Below are 24,611 nucleotides of genomic sequence, written 5' to 3'. Positions count from 1 at the left end.
GTTACGCTCTCTCTCAATTCAATTCTCTCTCTCTCTCTCTCTCTCTCTCTCTCAATTCAAATCTCTCTATTTCTCTCCTCTCAGTCTTTCTCTCTGTCAAAATTCAATTCTCTGTCCTCTCAATTCAATTCTCTCTCTATCTCTCTCTCTCTCTCGGGGGGTCTGTTGAGGAAACCCAAAAGGGCTGAGTCAGAGATCCCATCTCTTCCGGAGTCAGACAGGGCCATGCAGGCCAAGCCAGGGCAGGGCAGAGCCAAGCGGAGGGAGCTCCCCTTTGAAAACCCTGCCTGTGGAAAGATCAACCAGCAACTCCTGGGGGAGTCACTGTGCTGTCCTAGTCCTGCCCAAACAGCCCCATGGGCTGGGGCCTGGCTGGGGTCATATTTATTAGGCACCAAATGGAAGAAAACGGACTAAGACAGGAACGAATTGCCTGGATTTACTGCTTGTTTTAGTGTTCCATTGAAAACAGTTTGCTACGGTGTGGCCTAATGACGATTACCCAGGCATGCAGCCTCTATGTCCCAATGTAGCTCTACTCTGCTGTGCTGCTGACTGTTTACCTTGGCCCCAGCCCTCCCGCCAAAGGACTTTCAACTCAGCAGCGCTGCCCTCGAGAGTGACACCCTCTCTCTTACTCACTGTCTAAATAAAGCAGTTTTAGGCGTCAGTCGCAGTTTGTCTGTGTCGCTCTCTTGCCTCTCTCTGCCTTTCTCTGCCTTTATGTATCTCTCTCTCTCGCCTCTCTCTGCCTCTCTCTGCCTTTATGTATCTCTCTCTCTTGCCTCTCTCTGCCTCTCTCTGCCTTTATGTATCTCTCTCTCTCGCCTCTCTCTGCCTCTCTCTGCCTCTCTCTGCCTTTATGTATCTCTCTCTCTTGCCTCTCTCTGCCTCTCTCTGCCTTTATGTATCTCTCTCTCTCGCCTCTCTCTGCCTCTCTCTGCCTTTATGTATCTCTCTCTCTTGCCTCTCTCTGCCTCTCTCTTGCCTCTCTCTGCCTCTCTCTTGCCTCTCTCTGCCTCTCTCTGCCTTTATGTATCTCTCTCTCTTGCCTCTCTCTGCCTCTCTCTGCCTTTATGTATCTCTCTCTCTTGCCTCTCTCTGCCTCTCTCTGCCTTTTTGTATCTCTCTCTCTTTCTGTCCATTTAGAATAGCACATTCAACATAACCTTATCTATGTTACTCCATAGTATATGCTAAGTGACAAATACATCAGCCTATTGCACCATTCACCAAACTCCTAAAATAAGTTTGAGGCTTTGCTTTGTATCACTTGTCAGTTTTTACTACTGATCTTCTCAGCTACAGATCATTTATGCTGAAATAACGTAGAGTGAATGTTGTCATGCATATGACACCCACCCAACCTTAGCTTTGCGGTAAGAGTGGTGGGCCAGTAACCGAAAGGTCGCTAGTTTGATTCTCAGAGCCGGATGAGGTGAAAAATCTGTTGTGTCCTTTAGCAAAGCACTTAACCATAATTGCTCCGTGGTCGCTGCTGATAATGGGTGACCCTAGCAGTGACCCCACTCTCTGAGGGTGTCTCAGGGAGAGTTGTGATATGCAAAAAAAACACATTTCCAATTCACACGTGTATAATGCACACTTGTACATGTGTGAAACAGGACAAATATAAGCCCCCATTATTTATTATTATTTTGCACATGAATTCAGGCACGAGTAACGAATGGGAGGAGGACCTCAGTGATGTAATGTGTTGTGAATTCTCCCTCAAAGTATCATGGACACCTTGAAGACATTACCAGCCTGGAACCATTTCATAAATTGATAGACATATATATATTTTGGTTCTTATTTTAGGTTTCACTCTCGGTTTGATTTTCATATCTGAAGGGAGGTTTGTAATTCGTCTCGGTTGCAGCAGAGCCTATCTTAATAATGTTTGTGTGAGGTCGTCTCTGTTAACATGAATGATGCTGAACAACCACACTTTAAACCAAGACTGGGGGCAAATGAAGCCTGCAGACACGCCAACTCCTTGGGTATAAAATACAAGTGGTGTAAAGTTGGTGACATAATCAAAATAATGGATTAGAATTGTTTTAAATCTACACTGGTCTGCTCAAACGAGTATCATGCAAAGGGACACGTAGGTCAAACCAATTGATATTTTCTTGTACTAAAATTGAAATGACAATGTTGATAATCAACAACATTCATCCCCAACGGTGTGCCTGGTTGATGTGCAGTACAGCGCAGTAGGAACACAGCTACACTGACACTCATAAACTCTCCAACATCAACATGTCAAAGTGCAGACAGATAACCTAAAGCTCAGGGATAAATCTAGCCATCTCTAAAATGTTGTTGTCTACCAACGGTATCTTTCCCAAGCTATATTCACTTAAATATCCTTCACACGGTGACAGGTACTCTGTGCAGGTGGAAAGGATACGCTTGGTTTAAACACACATTGAAGACACTGGTGAAACCATTGTAGTGGGTGTATATAAAGGAAACGGCATAATAAACTGTTGTTGTGTAAGAGGAATGGCTAACTTTAATACAGAATGAGAAAACAACGAGAAAAACTGTCTGGAGATACAAATCACTCAGGGATCCATTACTACTGTCTTTCCAACAGCTTCTCATTGCATATTTCTCTTTACAACTTCAAAATAGTTATATGTACCTTTACAGCACATGAAGATGGCACTCAAACTCCTTAAAATTATATTTGCTGCAAACCTTGGCACAGTATACACTACCAACAATGACAACCACAGTGTGTTGATTTCCTTCAGATATTCTAAGACAGGAGCAATTATTCCAAATCCACATTGATATCATGAGAAGAATTTGTTTCAGAGATTTAAATAAGATCATTTAAAAACTATATCAGGAATAAAACAACCAACCAAAGAAATACAAATATCCAAACAAAAAAGTAGGGGAAAACAATGCTATTAATAAACTTGATATTTCAAAAAAATAAATAAGTTCAGAAAAGAAAACAATTACCAGGCCCTGATTCAGCTGAAGAACCCTGATGGTGAAACTGAAATGCAGTTTAAACGGCAGTTTCACAATAAACTACTAACTCATCAGATTCATTCCACTGAAATGGACATTTCCCAGGGAGCTAGAGGAATTTTTCTGGCCTCAAAATGGATCTACTTAGAGTGCTGGCAAACGAGACGCCGTTCACACCCCTACTGGAGGAGAGGGACACGTACAGTATGTTCTGTGTAATGAATGGGAAAGTCATAATTCTACTTAGAACATTGAAAGTCAGGAAAATGTACTGTAGACCTTTTGAGTAAAAATACAAGGGCAAATTGTATCAGACCAAAATCAACAGTGATTTGTCATATAAGGTCATTATGTCTTGAAAGCTGTGAAAGGTAGTTTTCAAGCTACATATATGACATGTTTTTTTCACATCACTGAATCATAAATGGCATACTTCACTCTGTTCAGATTATTCTCCATACAGCTCCAATACATCTCAATCTACAGTGTCCTCACCATGGAGTCAATGTGTGACATTCCTCTCATTGACAAATGTTGTTTTATGACATCGTCTACAACAGGTTGTACAGATGTAGGATCTTCATTGGATCATTCTTTTGTTGCTGAGAATTTTCTGCAAAGCAGGAAATGCAAATTTGTAGTGTATTTGAGTTTTAAAAAGTCTTCTAAAGTTTGTAATTTCCACTTTTACATTTCAAAAATGATTTTCCCTAACGAAAAATGTATCAACCGCTACAAAAATGTCCATTCATTATAATCCACATCATAATTCAAATTTCCAGTTGCTGCAAGATTACTTTCCTGTTGTAGCAAACTGGCTCAAATTAAGATCCTACATCTGTAAGAACAGCCATTCCTCTTTTATCAACTGAAAACTTATCAGGGGCAATGTATTAATTCCACCTCTATTTCTCCATGTAGTGACATTAAATTAATCTATGTTGACCTCAATGCCATTTAGCCTTTTCATTTTATTTCTGTCAACTTTTATCATGAAAATCACATGCATGTATGCAACCGTAAATGTATACAGTTTATATCAGTTAGGTAGTCTTTGTTGCAGACAGAAGATATTGCAGCAGTCCTCTTTTACAGTTTAGTATCGTAACAAAAAGATGCATCTATAAAATGATTGTGGGTGCCATTTGTTCAAACAGTACTTAGCTAGCTGTTGTACATGTGTCAAAAAGTTTGCGAAAATGTCCTAAACATTTTTTGTCCTCACCTTAGAAAAAACAGCTTCTACCAATTTCTTCCAAAATAGTACCATAAATTAACAGTATTTTAATTTCATCTGTAGGATTTGATTATTTAAGAATTGAGTAAATAATTAAAAACAAAAATTGACTGACATAGGATGTCACAGTCTTTGATACCCTGTTTAAAACCATAAGAGTTTCAGTCAGATAGGCCTACAGTAAGAGCTATCAGTGGAAAAGCATATTTGCAATAACTAACAACTACTAACTCAACAAGAGAGAAAGAAATGAACAATCATATTTAAAATGAAGACATACGAAATGTTTTTCTTTCAGTTCTACTCTATGTCCATATCTTTATTTAACAATCATACTCATGTTTTCAACAATGGAAGATTAATAAATACTTTATCTTGATTCAGGAAGGTTGTCTTGGTAACTTGATAGCTTGATTCCAGTTGCAAAAAAATATATAATAAAAATGTCCTTCGTATGGATAGTGCTTTTATCAAGCACTAATATCCAATTAACCGCTTTTGTCTTGAGTGGGGGAATCCATTGCATTATGTACAGGTTTCTTCATTTCAAACAACAAAGAACATTTGATCCACCTCCATATCTGAGAGAGAGAGATATTGAGTACACACACAGCAGGTCGGTCCAGAAAGCATATCAACTGCAGATTAACAAGAAGGCATCACCTCTCACTTATTTCCCTTTGTGTTAAGGCACTAAGGTTTTCCCATATCATTCTGGAAATCAATCCCAAATATTCCACAGACATTTCAAACTTGCAGGGGTGTGAAGGGGCAAAAAGGCTGTCTCTGTCCAACAGTTGTTAGCTGGGAAGTAGGAAACAGGCCCAGAGCCATCGAGGCACTGAATACTTCCACCACTCAGCAGCAGGACATCCAGAGAGAGAGAGGCTAGTGCGGTGAGTTCCGTCCCCCAGCTCGGTGACTCATGCCAGGGCCATAGGGCACCAGGGCTCCCCTCTGACAGAGCCGGCTACGTCTGCAGACTGGGTGAGGCCCACACGGGTGTAGAGGCCGTCCTGGCCTGGGTACTTGACCACGGCAGAGCCACCAGAGCCAGCTGAGCCCTCCCCTGGGCCACTCAGTACAGAGGACTGAACCTGGAATAGGACAGAGAGATATTAGTCAGATTCAGGAGACATTACTATTATCCAAAGGTTTTCTATAGTCACAGTCAGGGCTTATCAACGATAAAGCTTCATCTGTTACTGCTAAGATGGATATATATACAGTGGATATACTGTATGCGGTGGATGTTCTCATTATTATATAGCATGTGTCAAGTGATATAACAGACACATATAATTAATTAAATGTACTTATTGGAAGTAGGCCTATAATAGTGTCTTATTTGGAATAAATCAGAGACTACAATGTTTTACAACACAATTCCGAAGAGCATCATCTCTGAAAAATGTAGACCACCTCCCAGAACCTAGTAGAGGCCTTTAAATACCTCTGATGACAGTAGATTACACCCCACATATTGTATGAGTCAATACGTATGAATCCAATACTATGAGTCCAATATTATTGCTATTACGAACATATCAGATAAAGGTTTATTATTAGCCTGCCTGTATGTCCTATATTTAAGCAATAAGGCCCGAGGGAGTGTGGTATATGGCGAATATACCACGGCTAAGGGCTGTTCTTATGCACTACACAACGCAGAGTGCCTGGACACAGCCCTTAGCTGTGTTATATTGGCCATATACCACAAACCCCAAGGTGCATTATTGCTATTATAAACTGGTTACCAATGTAATTAGAGCAGTAAAAATACATGTTTGTCATACCCGCGTATATGGTCTGCTATACCACGAATGTCAGCCAATCAGCATTCAGGAATTGAACCAACCAGTTTATAATTGTTAACAATATCCATCCAAAATAATAAATTGGTGCAATGAATAAAACGATGAAGCCTCTACAACAACGTTTAAAGATATGTTTTCGTTTGAAAGGCAACGCGGGTCTATTCGACCAAAACCGTGGACCTATATTTGACGCTGAGAATTGGCTGAAGAATTTCCTTACACAATTTATTACACAGTTGGCCTGCATGGGACAACATTACCTTAAAACGAGTCCGTTTGTACAATATACGGGGCCCGCCTATCCCACACCTGAATATTATTTTTCAAATCGAATAGGCGAAATCATCTTCTTACCCCTGGCACCTGCGTGTTCGGAGAGCTGTTCTTCGAGTCTTCAGAGTTGGAAGAAGACGTGGACGTCGGAGTCATGGCGACTGAATTACTATTCCCTGTGGTAAAATTATAATTCATTGTAAAGAGGACCTTAACAGCGAAGCATTTCAATGAGAGAAAGACTGTGTGTCATGAGGTTAAAATAGAGGTTGCTTACCTGAGGATCCCTTGGTTTTGTTCAAAGTTTTAGGTTTTCTTTTCCTCGTCTGAATTCCCTCTTTCTTCATGGCGAGGGGCCGAGGTACCTGCAAAAATAAAGAATACATTCATCTTAGTCATGAAATTGTTGGGCGGCGTTCTCTGTCTTGTTAATTTTCTAAACGTTTTGTCAATGTCGACCAAAAATAAAACTAATTTGTAAATTGTCCTTTAAATCTATACTTCATTAACAACTATTATAATTAATTGGACACACTGAATAAACGGATTGTGCTTTAATATTGCTCTCGATATGCAGTGAACAATTACACACGGCAATTGCGCACGTGCTAGTTACAATACGGCCTGCTAGTTGTAGAACATTACATTTAAAAATCAGTGCCAACTTGTGACATAATGTGAAGATTGTGTCTTACTCCATGTAATTTTGTGTAGAGCCCACATGCGTTGCACACCGGTTCTCCCTCTGCGTTTCTGCGCCATAAGGTGGTTGTGCTCGTCTGACAGTTGGCACAGGAGAGGCCGATTCGCCGGGATGATGACTGGGGAAAGGCAATACATAAACAACAATAAACACACTGGTACATAAAGATTAAAAGCTATGATTAAGCAACGGTGAGCTATAAAAGTGAGATGCAGAGATGTCTCAGGTCGAGACTAGGCTACGTGACTAATGGAATATTTGACTGTGATCCAATCCCTTATAATGAATCACTGTATTTTCAGAGCACGGATTCCCTCTCTTATGACTATATTTATGTTATCTGCACTCATTTCATAACAATACTATTGGTCGTATTCATGTCATCCATTTACAGTAACAGACTTATTTACGTGAATTTCATTGGCAGAGAGTTTGTGGAATCAAGGCATCACTCGTTCGTTAGTGTGCGTAGCCTAATAACTGCGCGATAGAACATTTTCTTTTTCATATTTCATTAATATATTAACAAAATCATTATGTCTGTCATATAGGTAATTTAATTTGTTGACCCTGATTAAATTACCTATATGACAGCCAGAATTATCTTGTTAATATATAAATGCTGGCCGAAGTGAATTGTTGGTCAAATAAAATCCCCATTATTTAGAGAGATATAGGGATCTTAGGCGATAACCTTAAACCGTTGTTTTAAATAAATAGACAGGAAATGTAGTGACTAAGTAGTCCCTGAGCATGTGTTGCTTACCATCCGCTTCTGTGGTTTAATTAATGGCCGGCTGAGTCCATTCATTTTGCTGTACAGGCCGCAGGCGTTGCAGAGAAAGTGGCCCGTGCCATCGCGTCTCCAGAGCGGCGTGGAGATGGAGCCGCAGTTGACACATTCCCTGCTCTCTCCCAGGTCGTCGAGAATATCTGCGGGAAAACAGACAGTCAAAACACCAATCACTTACGTGACACTTCAGAGAGGCGCTTGGTCATAAAAGAGCCGTGATTTTTCGTAGGCTTAATTGAGCACATGTCTATACCTTAAAATATGTAATTGTCTGTTGTAAATTTGTTGGATCCTTTGATGATAGTTCAGCATTATTTTCCAAATTAGGTCTAGTCTAGGCCTATGAATGTGATATTAGGCCTATACATTCAATACACAAGGAGACTGCTCTTTTGTCTCTATTTTAGCTATTTATGTTTGACGTATTGGGTTACTTTTATAAACTCTAAATGTTTCGATAGCCTACTAGTTTTTTATGCGCAGTCGGAGGATGTAATCTAAAATGTATTTATTTTATTTACACCAATGAAAATGTCAAAAAAGGATATGCCTAGAAGTCGATTTATAAAAGTTTCGATATCAGGGATATGCTTAATCTTCAATTCATACCACAAATGAATTGATAATAGCTTAGTTATAACAACTAACCTACTTAATTTTCTATTCTTAATAGGAAGCAATTTAACGTTCTTTACCATTACTATAACAATTTAGACTTATTTCATCTGTGATAACAATCTCTTTAACTCACTTGAATGTGAACTTATTCGGTCTACTAAACTGTTGTCATCGTAAATGATCATCATATTGCTACACCCAAGCTCTCGTTGCTTTTCAATGTTTTTAAATGGTTATTTGAATTATTGTGCATGCGTAAAACGTTGGTAACCAACAGTTATTCAATAGATAAAATAAAGTTGTCACATTGAAGTCCATATCATTAATCATCTTTAATCGATAATATTTGGAATAGAAGGCCTACCTCCGTTAGGTCCTCGAATCGTCAAGGGCGCACCTCTGCTTTGCAAAGTGTGCAGCATGGTGTTATCAAACGGTCCTCCGGGCCAAGGCGAGGACAACTGAGATAGCTGCGGTCCAACATACTGGGAGTAGGGGTTGGTGTAGGATCCACTGAGGGGGCGTGAGAGACCGTACTGGTCTCGACTGCCCACATTCAGCGGATTACTGTAGCCGTTATCCCTGGGAACCCCGTTGTTAATGGGCGGACTTGGAGGGTAGTGGAAACGGTTGGAGGTATGAGGACTCCCGGTGCTGTAGGAGGGACTCTCCGGAGTAGACTGCGACCAGACTGAGTGGCTGGTGACCGCATGGCTGGGCTGAGACGACCCACTGGCTTGCAAATAAGGAAGGCTGGGTATCATGGGTCCCACCCGCGAGCTCGGTACATACACTGGAGAATTGGGGTTGGAGTGCATATAGCCCCCAGAGGGCGAGTCGTACCCCGCCTGGCTCTGGTGGGCCGCCGCGATGGCTAGTGTTTGATACATGTCGCTGGGGTCAACGATAAGGCCCCCCTTGTGGTGCGGGTGCGCTCCACTGGAAATGATGAGTTTATTGCCCTGGTCTAAATCTGTGAACAGAGTGATGTCCTCAGTGTTGTTGTGATGGTGCCCGTGTCCGAACTGAACGTAGGAGTGTAGAGATGATCTGCCTGGCCCTTCCGCGCGCCGGTGTCCCACTGTGTCAATTTGATCGCTTGGCAGCGGTGACCTGAGCCCCTCCGAGTCGTGCGCGTGGCTGCCCCTCCTGCCCTGCCCGCCGTGTAAGTAACTCTGTTCAGCCGGTGACCCGGGGCTGCTGGACACTTCTCGCTTGACCATGGACCAGATGTTTTCGCCCAGGTCCATCCAGGATCACTTTCCATACACCGTAGGACTAGAAAATCGTAAGGGTGTTGTCTGCCCTGGGAATGAGAGAGAAGGCATTGTCATCAATATCAAGGCTAAAAGGGTATATCTTACTGGACATTGTTAACTTAAAACAGGCTCTTGAGCTTCATGCAAATACAATTAGAGTGTAACTACGTCTGGTATCATAAAGGATCTGTAAGGCGAGGCAATCAAATTGTATTACAATCTCTACTACTTTTACAAGAGATTTGTGCCAAAGAGTTAGCCAACATTTTAATGACATAATATACACAAACCATGGTGTTACCTTTCATGCGATACTATTGATTTGCAAGAAACATGTCCTCCCCATGATAATAATATCATATCATGGCTTACCCTCTGAGAAACTACGCAACACAAACCTAACATTGCCCTTGATGTGGGGCTTGGTTTCATTTTGAAACGTGTTGGCTTAATTTTGAGAACACGACACAAAATTATAGCCGGGCTAAAGGCTACTTAACACACAAGACTCGATCCTCTCTATGAAAACCATATGATGGGTATGGACTTCTAGACAATATATTTTTGGTAATAGCGCCTACGGCATGAATCCATTAGACATGTAACCACAGCGCGCGCTCTGCCTGGAGAAGTTGAACCTCTCCGTGTCAAAACCCTGTCCTCCCCTCTCGAGATATAGCCTCTTCATAATTACAAAAAAAACATACCGTTACAGATAGGAAACAAAACGCAATTTGTCTTTGGCGCAAAAAGATAACCGCTTGATAAGACGCATAACAGATAAGACCCAATAGGCACGGTAATCGAGACAAAACCATTTAGGTTCTGCGCAGCTGGCACCAGGAGTAAGAGCACTGAAACCAGATGTTTTACCAGATGTTTAACCAAGACTGGACTGCAAAATATTAAACAGAACAGGAGCGAATATTCACCACATACCTACTAGTTCTGTGCCATCCGTCGCTCGTTGAAGTTTCCAATAGTGTGTGGTTCGTAGCTGGTCTCGGGGAAGATAGGAATGAAAGTGTTACTGCGCTTGTGATGAGGTTTTTAGAGAGGAGGCGCTTCTCGAGGCTGTAGTTGAAATCTGAGGGCGTTCTCTGATTGGATTTCAGTTGAGCAAACAGATCAACTCAATGGGGGTGCTGTAGTCTTTGAAATATTTGATCATGTCAAAAACTGTAAATGCAATCAATTCGACGTTTTAAAGTAGTATATGGACATTTTCTGTTTAAATAAAACCGACGTATTCAAACAGTATATTCAGGGAAATATTCAGAGAAAAGCTAGTTTTGGCAGTGCACTTTTGTTTACTCACAAAATATTTAAATAACTATTATAATAAATGCGTTTAATTTAGAGAAAAAAAAATCTGGATTTTTCATCATTGACGTCAAGCCTGTTTTCAAAGGATATTGTGGAAAAATTGTTAATTGTTATAATGTAGAATGATAGGCCTACTATAATTAGTGAGGCTCTGCTAGGTTAATTTTAATCATGATAGTCGTCATAAATCTAAGTAGCCTAACATATATTATTCAGAATGTGTTTACAAGTAGGTTATCTGTTCCAGCATAAATTGTAATAATGCAAGATGTTAGAACTATCTAAAAAAAACTGTTGGCATCGAATACAGAGTTTTAAAGAAGCATAATTATATGTAAAAACTTGAATCAATTAAAAAAGTGAAATATTAAATAGCTTTATCAACTGCACCATATAACTAACATTGTTTGATATAGATGATTATTATTAGAAAATAAATGGCCCTTAAATTCAAACCCCGGGAAATAGCCTATAGGAAAATATAGCAATATTTTAACGTTGGCTTGTTTTGTTTATTTATTTTCCATTTCGGAGTTATGTTAGGGCAGACCATTCACTAATTAGTTTATTTAAGTGAGACGCCATCATTTGGAATTAAATGGGTTGAGCCTCAAAGAAGCACAAACTCTCAGCACGCATCTGTTGTTGCAGAGAGGATTTAGTTTGAACTGGTGATGATTCATTCAGTTGGAATATACATTGGCTCGTTGAAATGATCAAAAGTGACGAGGTGTCAATTGAATCATTCATTTACTAGTCTTCTCTATCTTCCAGGGGTTAACAAACAGGCCCGTCGTTCGTCAACCTGGGAAGAATTCAACTGGTATTTATTTCTATTTACATTTTGTCTGGATAACACTCATAGGCGATACCCGTTTCAGGGTAAATTGTAGGTCACCATTTCGTTGCACAGAGAGAAAGGAGAGCCACGTGTCATTGCAATATTATCTATTCTCTGTTTGACTCCTCTTGTAAAATGAGCTCAAACAATGGCCATTCTTCTTTTACTTTAGATTTTTAACAACTAATAAGTGTTACAACTCCCAGTTGGATAATATGCATTTTATCAAATCAGAGCCCATAGCTATTTTTCCTTCACTTGTTATTTGCATTCCTTTCACTTTTCGTTGCTTTGCAAAGGGCAAACCTAGGTAGTATTTTAGAAACGTTAACTATAGAGAGGTATAAGCAACTGCATACCTGTAAAATATATATCAGAACTATGCCTATTGGTTTAATGCGCCATGGATTGATTGGAAGCTCCTCGTGCGTAAAAGGGATAGCACGAACATCTATGTTCTAGACCTAAGGGGCTAGGCTATACTTTTAAAAAATACAGAATATATCAAAATGGATAGTGGAACATCGAGTAAACAGTCGCTACTGTCTCAGCTGGACATTGGGAGACCAAGGCAGGCAGACAGTTGTCAGGGAGGTGCGAGAATACATAATCCTGATTTTACTGTCTGTTCCAATCCGACTTGACGAATGAGGTGTTTTCGCTGTGATGCCATGACATGAAGTGTGTCTCTCCGACAGTTACCTGTGACGAATCACCACCGGGAAAGTGGCAGGACGCCGCTCAGTCTCAGCCTTTCTATCTTCACACTGTCCAGACGGGGCCTGACCGGGAAGACCGTTTACAATCAACAATAAATAGTCTATATAGCTAACATGGCAATTTAGAACGAATAGTTTGTCACTTTACTTGTTAATCTGTCATTCATTAGCCTACACATGTAGAATCATTTAAGGTTTATTATCATTTAATGGCGTCGTCATTGGGACTAGATATATTCGGGATTACCTCGCCAAGCTTATAATATTTAATAATAATAATCACTTTTGAAAATAATGTCCATTATTATTAGTAGTGGTAGTACTAGCTATGATAATTCATATAATTTAATTTTTTTTTGGATTTCTTTATTGATTTTCAAGATGGCCGTATCTTCAGTCGTATCTCAATCATGTTTGTCTGTTTCATTGCATAATCACCCTCTCTTCTTTAGGTGGCATTTATGTACTGACTTGATAATGATTATCTCCTACTACTCGCGTTCTGTTATACTGAAAGACGAGTTTCCTATTATAAAGCAACTATGTACGCCTATTTGAAGAATCATGAAATTATTCCGATAAAAATGAATATGCATTTCATTACACCAATGTATAATAATATAAAACAAAAGCCATATTCCTTAACGTTAATATGGAAAGGTTTAGATACATAATTGTGCGAACTATTTCTGGCAATTATCCATAAATCTACTGCATATCTCAGGCCAAAGAGCCTACGCTTCTTTCTTTCTTACTGTGCGTCATGGTGCATAGGCCCAGTAATGTTGTGGTATAATGTTTTGCTCAATGCCCCCAGCTTCCCCAGAGAAATGCAATTCGATATGCAGCTTTAGCTCTATATTTATTATTATTTAGTGGGTATATAATATGCCTATTCATGTAATGGCAAAAGTTATACTTTAATTGATTTGTCACAATAAAAATATCAGCTAAGTTCTTAAAGCCCCCTTACAGTCTTTGTAATTTTATTTTTAAATCATCACTCTGTGTGGTTATTTAATGAAAATATCTCAGAAATATATTTTTATAATTTAATTCCTGAGCCACCTTTGGCCCTTGGAATGCTCAGTCTGATCATGTAGGAGTTAGGAAACAAATGTGAAGATATTTACATACACATCCTTGATTGGCTGACAGGATGGTTTAGAGCCCATCCCTTTACCCAGATGAACAGTCGTTGGTCTATTATAATCAGATCACATGGTGATGCTATGATTTGGGTCAAAGTTCCATCCCACCTGAACAGGCTGAAATTCCAGGCATTTTTTTCAAACAGCTTTTACAAAAAAAGGGCATTATCATCATTTTCACAATTCCCGAGTGCCACACAGTGTGGAAATATCATCAAAACAACAGGTAAATCACTTTTTAAACTGCACTTGCCCTTTAACATTAGTTTTAGGTTGTTTCATACACAACGCCTTTCAAAGGTAGGCCGACTAATAATTTATGGTATTATTGAATGGCGTTGAGTCGGTGGTGTAATAATGTCAACAAAGGTGCGAGTTTATGATGAATGAGGAACAATCAGCGATTTGTAAAACATGTCTACCTTGTAGCATTGACTTGCCTAGATAAATAAAGGTTAAATAAATAAAAATAGCATTCAGACATTTAGTCTAGCCTACTCAATTATTTACCTCTGTCTCAATTGCTTCTCAATAGACTGATTAGATCAAGTGGAGTTGTTTTTTCTGTGCTAGCAAATTGAAAGAAAATGTTGCAGTTAGTTATTGATGTTTTGTAGAATTGTATTTTAATTGCTAGTAGCAATCTTGTTGAATCCCAAGTCTTTGCCAAGACTGTTATGCTATGACTTTTTAGGTATCGTATAATGTCAATATTCAATTTGATAATCCAGACATATACATTAGAATTAGAATAACATTTCTGATTATTATTATTATGATGCTATTACAACAATGATTATGACAACAATACGATACATGTATCTTGAGGGAATGCAACAAATGTAATACAGCATTTTATCATTACCTTTTGAGTGTCCATTTAATCTCACAAAAGGGTGATAAAAATACAAGATAACGATAAGCAACGGAAGCAATGGGATTTCTCGTTGTAAGTTCCTCTTTCTTGAAATTACTGGACAATTTCTCTCTCGCATTTTGGGAGGTTTGAGAATTCTGCTGGCAGTGAGCTCATTCAATCAAAAGAATGACACACTCATAGCCTAATGTAAAGAAAATGCTTTATGGCATTAATCGAGATAATCCACAGACTGAATATGAGTAGAACATAAAATGCTATTTAATTGTTATTTTTTTCTCGAAGAAAACCCCATAGTTTGATTAAATCCAAATGACATAATTAATGCCCGCTTATTATGGTTAGTTGTTTGCAATTATACTAACTAGCCTATTGAATATTGCAAAAACGAAGAGTGAAAATGAATTCAATCAACATTTTACCTTTATTTAACTAGGCAGGTCAGTTAAGAACCCATTCTTATTTTCAATGACGGCCACGTGATCAGCAGGTTCTCCCCTCCTCTTGACTGTGGCTGGCAGATATACACAGAGTTCTTCTAAGCTTTTTTTAATGTAACCTTTTATTCAACTAGGCAAGTCAGTTAAGAACAATGACTGCCTACCCCTGCCGAACTCGGACTACGCTGGGCACCGCCCTGTGGGACTCCCAATCACTGCAGGTCGTGACACAGCCTGGATTTGAACCAGGGTGTCTGTAGTGATTCCTTTAGCACTGAGATGCAGCGCCTTAGGCCACTGTGCCACTCGGGAGCTATTCAAGTTATTGTCAATATTTCTAGTCAAGTTATGCTGCCATCTTTACATGTACATTTTTCTCATGTGTCATGATGTGTCATGCCCTGACTGTAGAGCCTTTGTACGTCTCTATTTGGTTTGGTCAGGGTGTGATGTGGGGTGGGCATTCTATGTTTTGTTTCTATGATTTTGTGTTTCTATGTTTTGGCTGGGTATGGTTCTCAATCAGAGACAGCCGTCTATCGTTGTCTCTGATTGGGAACCATACTTAGGTAGCCCTTTTCCCCTCCTTTCTTTGTGGGAAGTCGACTTTGTTTGTGGCACATAGCCCTTAAGCTTCACGGTTGTTTTTGTATTGTTTTTGTCAGCGTCATCCTAATAAAAAGGAATATGTACGCTCACCACTCTGCACTTTGGTCCGGTTCTTCCTTCAACGACGGCCGTGACATGATGTTAAGACTCAAGACAAATAAATACTGGTCTTCCACATTTGGAAGACAAGTATTCACGTTATATTTTAGCCCTGGAGTTTCATTTGGGATGATTAATATGGCTGATAAATGATTGTTAATGAACTGACCAATGACCTTTATGACATATTATGCAGTGTGATAACGCCATTGACAATTTATTGCCTAAAACTGATATCTAACCTCTCATGTCACATACACAGAGCATAGTATCCCCTTTCCTTATTCAGATTCACAGTTACTACAGTGTATAGGTCTGATTCTATGTAAATAGTTTGGACATTGGGAGGAAGAGCTGTGATTTGTTCTGGGAGCCAAATAAAACTCTGTGTCCCATTATGGAGGCTGTGAAAGTCATTTCCTGTATTTGATTAATCTCTTCACTGCCTCTGCAGGATTTGGGGATTTAAAAAAATGAAATTACCTATTTACACATGCTTTATGGAAGGCAGGCACAGCACAATTAAGTTTTATGCCTGAGAGTGCCTGCCTCCATGGAGTGGAGTTGTCACTATATGGCCAAGCTCCTAAGTCAAAATTGACTTTATTGTGACAATGAATTGAAAAGTAGCGTTTAGGGCTTAATTTAAAGTTAGGATAAGGCATACATTTAGCAGTGTGGATTAAGGTTAGGGATAGTTTTATAATAAACATTTTAAGAGAGAAATTGTAGAACTTCCGGCTTTGCAGCTTGGCTAGTTAGTGACAACTCCCACGGGGGCTGCCCCAGTGGCTGCTGGGATGTGGTGGGTGAGCGTCAGATTGAGGGCTGGGAGGCTGTTTGGAGTGGTAGATGATTAAGCGAGGCAGGTATGTGTGTAAAAGCAACCTTTGTCATTTTGACAGTGTGAACTGTCCTTGCTGCTTTTCAGGGCTCGCCCATGAAACGGAACGCCCTTACCTGTCCGATTGCGAATGTGGCTAAGAGTGTGTGTGTGTGGCAGAGTAAGAGTAAGAGGCCAGGAGATTGGTGGCAAGCTAGCTGCGCTGGCTAACAACTTCCGCGGAATTATTGCACAGCCACAGCTACACCCTAGCTGGGTCATGTGATAACCACTCTATACAGCGTTTCCCAAACTCGGTCCTCGGGACCCCAAGGGGTGCACGGTTTGTTTTTTGCCCTAACACTATACAGCTGATTCAAATAATCAAAGCTTAATGATGAGTTGATAATTTGAATCAGCTGTGTTAGGCAAGTCACATTTAGTTAACTAGGCAAGTCAGTTAAGAACACATTCTTATTTCCAATGACGGCCTAGGAACCGTGGGTTAACTGCCTGTTCAGGGGCAGAACGACAGATTTGTACCTTGTCAGCTCGGGGATTTGAACTTGCAACCTTCCGGTTACTAGTCCAACGCTCTAACCACTAGGCTACCATTGGGGTCCACAGAACCAAATTTGAGAAACACTTGTCTATAACCAACTACACTCCTCTCCATCTAATTGTACTGAAAAAGAAGGGAGTGTTAGCTGAGCTTAGTGCTGTATTTATGACTCTAGGGGATTGGTGTCACATAGCAAAGTCATAAAAAACATGGATATAAAAGAAGCAAGTTAAACAGTATGGCCCAATAGGGGAAGAGGAGAACTATTCAAATTCAGACAAACCAGTCTTGCATCAGACAGTGCATCAGACAGTCTGTAGTAGTGTCTCCATACATATCAGTCTATCGCAGCGATGGCGTCACAAGTTGGTGACATGGGTGTGTTTGACCCAGTTGCCTCTCATGTCTTGACCTTGGCCCTGTTAATGAATTGGGTTGTATATAATCATAATGATGACATACAGGGTAGATAGGAGTTGCAGACGAGCCAGCAACTATATGAGATACAGTGTAGATATTAGGAGGTTCAGTATCTTTTTATGCAACCTCTTACAGATGTAAGATCTTAATTTGATCACCCTGTTGCAGGAGAACTTTCCTGCAATGCAGGACATTTAAAATGTGTAGTGTATTTGAGGTTTTAAAAGGCTTCTGAAGTTGGTAATTTCCACTTTAAAATTTCAGGCTTGAATAATGTATCAACCCCTACAAAAATGTCCATTAATTATAATCTACATTATAATTCACATTTCCTGTTGATGCAGGCACATTTTTCTGCTGTAGCAAAATTGCTCAAATTAAGATGCTGCATCTGCATGCTTATAATAATGTGTAACTTCCAAATGTATATCTGATTATGTAATGTAGGTTAACTCAATGGAGAAAGTGATGATGCATTTTAGTTTGCTTACTTAATTATGATTTTGTCAATTTTACACCTGCCAAAAAGAGGTCACAAAATTGGGCTTAACTGGGGCCAAACTATTCTCCATGACTTCTTTCTTAACCAGCATTTCTTGGGTCACCCCAATTTGTAAGTCGCTCTGGATAAGAGCGTCTGCTAAATGACTTAAATGTTAAATGTAGATCTTAACTCATTTCTTTGCATTTCCTCTCATGTCCTCATAAAGCAAACAAGGGCTTGATCGTTCCGGTGTAGATGGAGGAGGGACAGTAGCCTCGCAAACTGCCTGATGTCGCAGCTTGTAATCAGACTGGTAATTACGAGGCTAGAGGGACAGGGTATGACACACAAATAAATCTAGTCTGACAGACAATTAGATATGTCTATGTTAATCACTGGTCTTGTCACGGACAAAACTTGACATGGTGACAGAGGTTACTTACGGCTAAAGCTAATCATATAACACGCATTGGTGTAGATTTATAATGGTAGATAGTCATTTCAAGTTGGATGCACATATTTGTTGCAAAGTGAATTTCTCTGGGATTGTGGTCTGAATGGTGGCATACCATCTCCAGATATGGTGGTGTTTCTTCTAGCTCTACCTTTCTCTCTCTCTCTCTTGGTTCCTGCCCTCTAACCTTGTCAGTATGGGGGGCTAGCTCCAGTGGTGGAGGTCCGTGGACATCCAGTTCCTCACAAGCCCAAGCCAGAGAGCTCCTCCTGGGATACTCCTCCAAGGATGGGCCCCAGATGAGCCCTCCATCCGACATCCATGTGACTCGAGTGTTTAAAAAGCCATTGGACAACCTAACCAAATAAGCCTGTGTATAATTCAACACTCACACAAATTGAAAGCAATAAGAATGTAAGCACTGTCATTTTCAAGGTTTACAATTTTGAGGGCGGGGGTTACAATGGCAGACTGGCTGATCCAGTCCAGCACTTACCTGATAGGGCAGCAAGTACCATAGTAGCCAAGCACCAATGAACTAAGAAATCACATTAAAATGATCATTTCCAATAATAACCCATGATTTACTAATCATTTTTTAGCTGGACACACTTTAAATGAACACTTTGTATTGGGTCTATGAAATCACAGCTAATAGAGGTTTGGTTTTCCAACCCCTAGCAACACGGTGTTATTATTTCCACGTTTAACATCCCCGTCATCACCATCCTGTTAGCCCGCCAGCCAGAGCCAGTCCCCCTCTGTGTTTTGTCTTAGCAGAAGGTCAGGTTTCCAGAGCACACTGTGACTTTCCCTGAATCAGCTGTTTTGAGGTTCAGCACGCCAGAGAAAAAGAGCAGCCTTGACAGAGGTGACGTCATTAGATAGTGATGGTCTGGGTGGTAGTTGTGTGTGTGTGTGTGTGTGTGTGGGGGGGGGGGGGTCGAGAGTGGATAGGCCGAGAGACAGAGGCAGACCGACACAGGTGCAGAGGAGATGAGCAGCTGCAGATTCAGACCTTGCCATACACAGTGCTCTCGGCTGGTATCAAGACCTGGGCATTGTATTGTATTATACTGTATGAGAGGGGAGTGAGATTAATGAACTATCCACTTGTCCATTGTTAATTGTTGTGGTTATAGTGCAAAAAGTGTACATACCTGTAATGTACCTAAATTAGGTGGATTACGGAGATTTGTGTTGCAATTGAAATAGCTGGGGAAAATCTCAGAATCTCAAAGCCTGAAAGAGTAAAAGTATGTAGTACCATAGCCAACATTAGCACCAAATTGGTATTTGGTGTTGTGAGTAAAGCCAATACTTAGTATTAGAGTAAAGCCAATAACATTTTACAAACACTGATGACCAATCCAATTGTAACAAATTGCAAAACTCAAAGGTCTTGCCCTCTTTCACTATTCTGTTGAAATGCAAAACCCTAGCCAAGAGCCTTGACCTTCTCCACAGACATTCACAGAATGACTTTCTTTGTTTCCCCTAGAAAATGTATTCAAATGTGTGTGAAGCTGTTTGAGTGTATAGAACAAACAAGGGCCCGGCAGAACTGATAACATCTGGCTACTGAAAATACAGCAGAGTTCACCCAGCCAAACATGGCCGCCATCACGTGGCGACGTTTTCCCTCGTCATTCCATGACCGTATGACCTCGCCTCGTCTCAGACACCTCAAACGGCTGCACTATGCATGCACACACACACACACACACACACAGACGTCTACCCTTCCACACACATGAAAATATAAAACATTCATTCCAACTATCCACATGACTGCAGGGGGTTCTTCCTCACCTCTTTACTTTACCCCCAGTCGCCAAGACAACAAAAACATTGAGGTGCTAATTCAGTCCAGTTTATGGCGTGATAGAGTCTTTGTTTGACTGAAAAGAGTCAACATATGCATTCTACATGCTCCAATTATAATTTTTATCAGATCTCCATCAAACAGACCAATCATCCACCTTCCTTTGTGCCTACGTCTCCATCCTCAGTGTGCTGTACCAGGCAGAGCCATAGCGCCCACAGCTCCCTCTGTTTGTCCGGAACTGTTTGCTCATGGTGGGAGCATTATACCTGCAGCCTGGTTATGGTCCCTACCTACACTACAGGAGAAAAGACATGCAATGACTCCAGGTCTGACTGAAAAACAATATATCACCTCCATTCCACTTCACCGTAACTGATTGGTTTTTAAATTCACAGTCCTTCCCTTTAAAACTGTTCTTTTCTGATTTCACAAGGTTGGGACTGGGGCCTCAGTATAACATGTCTCATAGTATATAGCCATAACATAAATACCATACCACACTTTAAAAGTTGACTTGAAGCACTGGCCCAACGCTCTTAACCACTAGGCTACCTGCCTGTAAATGTGTCAGGAAAACATGGTACTGTATGTGTAAAGACAGACTTACTAGAAAAATATATAAATGATTTAAAAAATGATCCTCATGGCCAATATTTAATACAGTTTCATTTATTTCCTGGATTGAACAGAATAGCAACTGAATTAACATTTTGTGAGGTTATACACTTATATACTAAGGTTATATACTTATTGAGTCAGGAAAGAGGAAGACATCACAAACCAGTTCTACGATCTGGATCATGGAAAATTCTAATTATCTCAAAACTATCCATTTTGCTTTGTAGTCCTAAATCCTTGATTATTCATATCATAGATCATGGTCCTCTTTTTCAATTCATTCAATGTTTCACCACTTTTTCAGAAGAAAGTAAGCTCTTAAATGGTAAACATAAAGAAATAAAAGGTGCCGTAGAGCATGTTTAAGGCCCTTGGGAGAGGCATTGCTGTTTTTCTCTTCTTCTATATAAATAAATACAAAACGCCATGGAAGGGGTATTTCACCAAAATTACAAATGTACCACATTTCATTGATATCTAGCAAGTTGTTTCCTGACTTTGTGTGTCAGAATAATATGTCAGTTTACTCACCCAGAGCTAAGCTTTAGCAATGTTGCTAGTTCTCCATAGGTTATTGTGTATTCTTCATTTTAGGGAACTATCACTTTAAGAAAGAAGATTCACTTCAAAAACATTTCTGAGATCTGGGATGTGAAAACTTTGATGCTCAATATCTCAGAACTATGCTTGGCGCAGATAGAACCTTATAGTTTCAACGTCTCTAAAACCATCTATTTTTGAGTACTTACATTAATATTCTCTCGTCCACTGATCCACTACCCAGGACTCTTGTTTGACACCCCACCTCTCCCTACACCCCCTCCCCTACCACTTACCACTCCCCCCCTATCCCCCCAACCCCTTACCACCCTTCACAAAGACAAACCTTGGGCATTGTGTGTGATTTGTTTTGATAGACCCAGGTATACAGCCTAGAGGTGCTGACTCACGTAGATAAATGTTTAGAGAACAAGAGAGAACACACAGCTCAGACTCACAGAGCATCTAGATGATCCAGGCGCTGGGGACGAGGAGTGTGTGTGTGTCTACTAAGCTCCAACACCACAGCATGGAACTAGATTACCAAGCCCTGATAATGATGGGAATTGACGGGAAAAGAGGAAAATGACAGCATTTATCTGAAATGCTGCTCTTTGACATCCTGATGTGTCCTAGACTGTCCATAAGTTGGATAATATTTAGGATAATGACATATCCGTCGCAACACGTGGGATCAAATGTTATCAATGTTGAGATAATAAGAAGGTGAGTCAAAATCACACTTCATTTCAAAATTAGTATCAAAGAATGACTGGCAAAACATGTTACAAAGACCAGGAATAAAACAATTAATTGGAGGCACTAATCTTGAGATCTGCTTGAAGTGTTAAAATTATGTTTTCTAAAAGTGATAGATATATATATATATATTTTTTTTTACAAAGGAGCGGTGTTTATAGCAAACACATCCCTGTTAACCAGTGAATTGTTTAACAGGGATGCTAACCAATTCACTGGTTGAAATGTCTAAGAACGTCAACAAGCAGAAAAGTTTCTATATTTACGGCACCTGTGTGAGGCTGATAACTCCCAGGGTTGCTATAGGCTAATAAATCATTGACCTCACCTCTCTCCACAGCCAACTGTTGGGAGATGTTGACTAGAATAACAACACATTCTCTCCTCTGGCCCACTTCAAAGCTGCATCACCTAGGAATAATGGGTAAAGATGTAATGACGGTAGGTAGTTCTGAGAAAGTGCCTGTTTGTCCCACTACAGCGTACCAACACTGGTATTCAAGAGAGACATGCTTTCCAAGAATAAAGAGATGGTTTCCGTATAGGTTACCAGCAAATATATGGCTTATGGCTTGAAGTAAATCAACCAAATATACAAACAAACCTCCTCATATTTTGTGACTAGATGTTGTAGCAAGTCCATTACAACACAGTGAGAGAGGCAGGTTAATTTAGCTCACAAAAGAAAGTGTGCATTATTTGATAGAGTCCAACTGTATGACACACATACAGTTCAGATGTTGGATCTTAATTTGACTAGTATTGCTGCAACAACTGGATTTGAACGTTTAGTCTATAATGTTGCTTGAGCGGTGATTAGGCTATTAGCTGGCCAAAATTTGGCAACATGAAAAGCGCAATACTGTTAATATAACTGTGTGTTGGTGCGGGTTTTCAGTTAATTTATGTAAATCCCGAAGCTCATCTTCATTTCCTGCAGTGCAGGAAGTGTTAGCAACAAAATACTGATTAAATTAAAATCCTACTGTATCTGTGTGACACATGAACATAGGCCTTCCAGTCGATTACCTCAACCTTTCATCATCTGACATGTCTCGCCATACATGTGCTACAGTGTCGTGTATCATAGGTTCCCCAGAGAACAGACTTTTGCCCCGGAGGAAAGCACCAGAGGCACTAAATGTCAACCAGGGCTTCCTACACTTTGCACAAGTCATTTTTACGCTTTAGCGTTTTATGGTGCACAGGATAAGAGTCACTTTGAAGGTTGCTCATAGGTTCCAGTCAGTGAAGGACTGGAAAGATGGAGCGAGTCAGAGGACGGGTTAGAGGGGAGGGGAGAAGGAGGGTATAGGGAAGTGAGGAAGAGAGTAAGAGCGAGAACGAGAGAAAGACAGAGAGACAGAGAGAATAAAAGAGGCCGGGCCCAAATGGAAGGTTATGCATGTACACTTCTGCTCCCTGTAGGGAGATGTTCCTACTGGATAACATGACTTGTGTATGGAGGACCCACCGATGCCATGCCGCACAGGTGAGCAAGAGTCCCAAGAACAAGAGGCGTCAATCAGTAACGTGGTTATAGGGCTGTGTTAATAGTTAACAAGGCCACTAGACATGTGTCCCTGGTCCAAGCACCTGCAGACCCTTTTTACAGGCATAATCCAGGGCAAAAACAAATACTCTATGCTTATTGGACACATTAACAATGCATGTATCACCTTGTTTCATTTTTTTTTTACCACACTCCACAGGCCTCTCAACAGGTGGTTGAGGCATTAGATATTATAAGAGACAAGAAAATATATCCTTGAGAAATACAATTTTAGGAGTCCTACTATACTGTGATATTCACACAGCTCCAATAGTGACTTATCACACTGTGGTATTCACACAGCTCCAATAGTGACTTTTATACTGTGGTATTCACACAGCTCCAATAGTGACTTATTATATTGTGGTATTCACACAGCTCCTATAGTGACTCACTGTACTGTGGTATTCACAGCTCCAATAGTGTTATATTATTGTGGTATTCACAGCTCCAATAGTGACTTATTGTATTGTGGTATTCACACAGCTCCAATAGTGACGTATTATATTGTAGTATTCACACAGCTCCAATAGAGACTTATTATACTCTGGTATTCACACAGCTCCAATAATGACTTATTATACTGTGGCATTCACACAGCTCTAATAGTGACTTATTATATTGTGGTATTCACACATAAAGTGCTGTCTGTGGCATCCAGGCAGGCCTATTAGACTTCCAGGGTCAGAGGAACAGGAGTATGGGCCATCTATCCCCCCCTGGCTCCGCTCCCCCAAGACAGCCTTGTGGCTCCACACATAAAGTGCTGTCTGTGGCATCCAGGCAGGCCTATTAGACTTCCAGGGTCAGAGGAA

The 24,611-nt window shown here is 40.3% G+C and overlaps 1 protein-coding gene across 3 annotated transcripts; it reads right to left on the bottom strand.

Moving 5' to 3' along the window:
• Positions 1–2,495: 2,495 nt before the first annotated feature.
• Positions 2,496–10,740, bottom strand: LOC115114588 (GATA-binding factor 6-B-like). Of its 3 annotated transcripts, none has more exons than XM_029642965.2 (7): positions 10,634–10,740; positions 8,800–9,741; positions 7,791–7,957; positions 7,017–7,142; positions 6,599–6,686; positions 6,403–6,497; positions 2,496–5,328 (listed from the first exon to the last, which is right to left on the bottom strand). In XM_029642965.2, the coding sequence occupies exons 2-7, from the start codon at positions 9,683–9,685 to the stop codon at positions 5,155–5,157; spliced, it is 1,536 nt and encodes a 511-aa protein (XP_029498825.1). In that variant the 5' UTR covers positions 9,686–9,741; positions 10,634–10,740; the 3' UTR covers positions 2,496–5,154. The 3 variants fall into 3 exon arrangements, with proteins under 3 accessions (XP_029498825.1, XP_029498826.1, XP_029498827.1); XM_029642966.2 differs by having other exon boundaries at positions 10,638–10,735; XM_029642967.2 differs by lacking the exon at positions 10,634–10,740 and adding an exon at positions 9,996–10,369.
• Between the last annotated feature and the right edge of the window lie 13,871 nt (positions 10,741–24,611).

The sequence above is a fragment of the Oncorhynchus nerka genome, linkage group LG9b (assembly GCF_034236695.1).
Source record: "Oncorhynchus nerka isolate Pitt River linkage group LG9b, Oner_Uvic_2.0, whole genome shotgun sequence".
In the NCBI taxonomy this organism is placed as follows: domain Eukaryota; kingdom Metazoa; phylum Chordata; class Actinopteri; order Salmoniformes; family Salmonidae; genus Oncorhynchus; species Oncorhynchus nerka.
The sequence above is the reverse complement of the archived record's forward strand: the minus strand, read 5'-3'. Positions and strand labels throughout refer to the sequence as shown.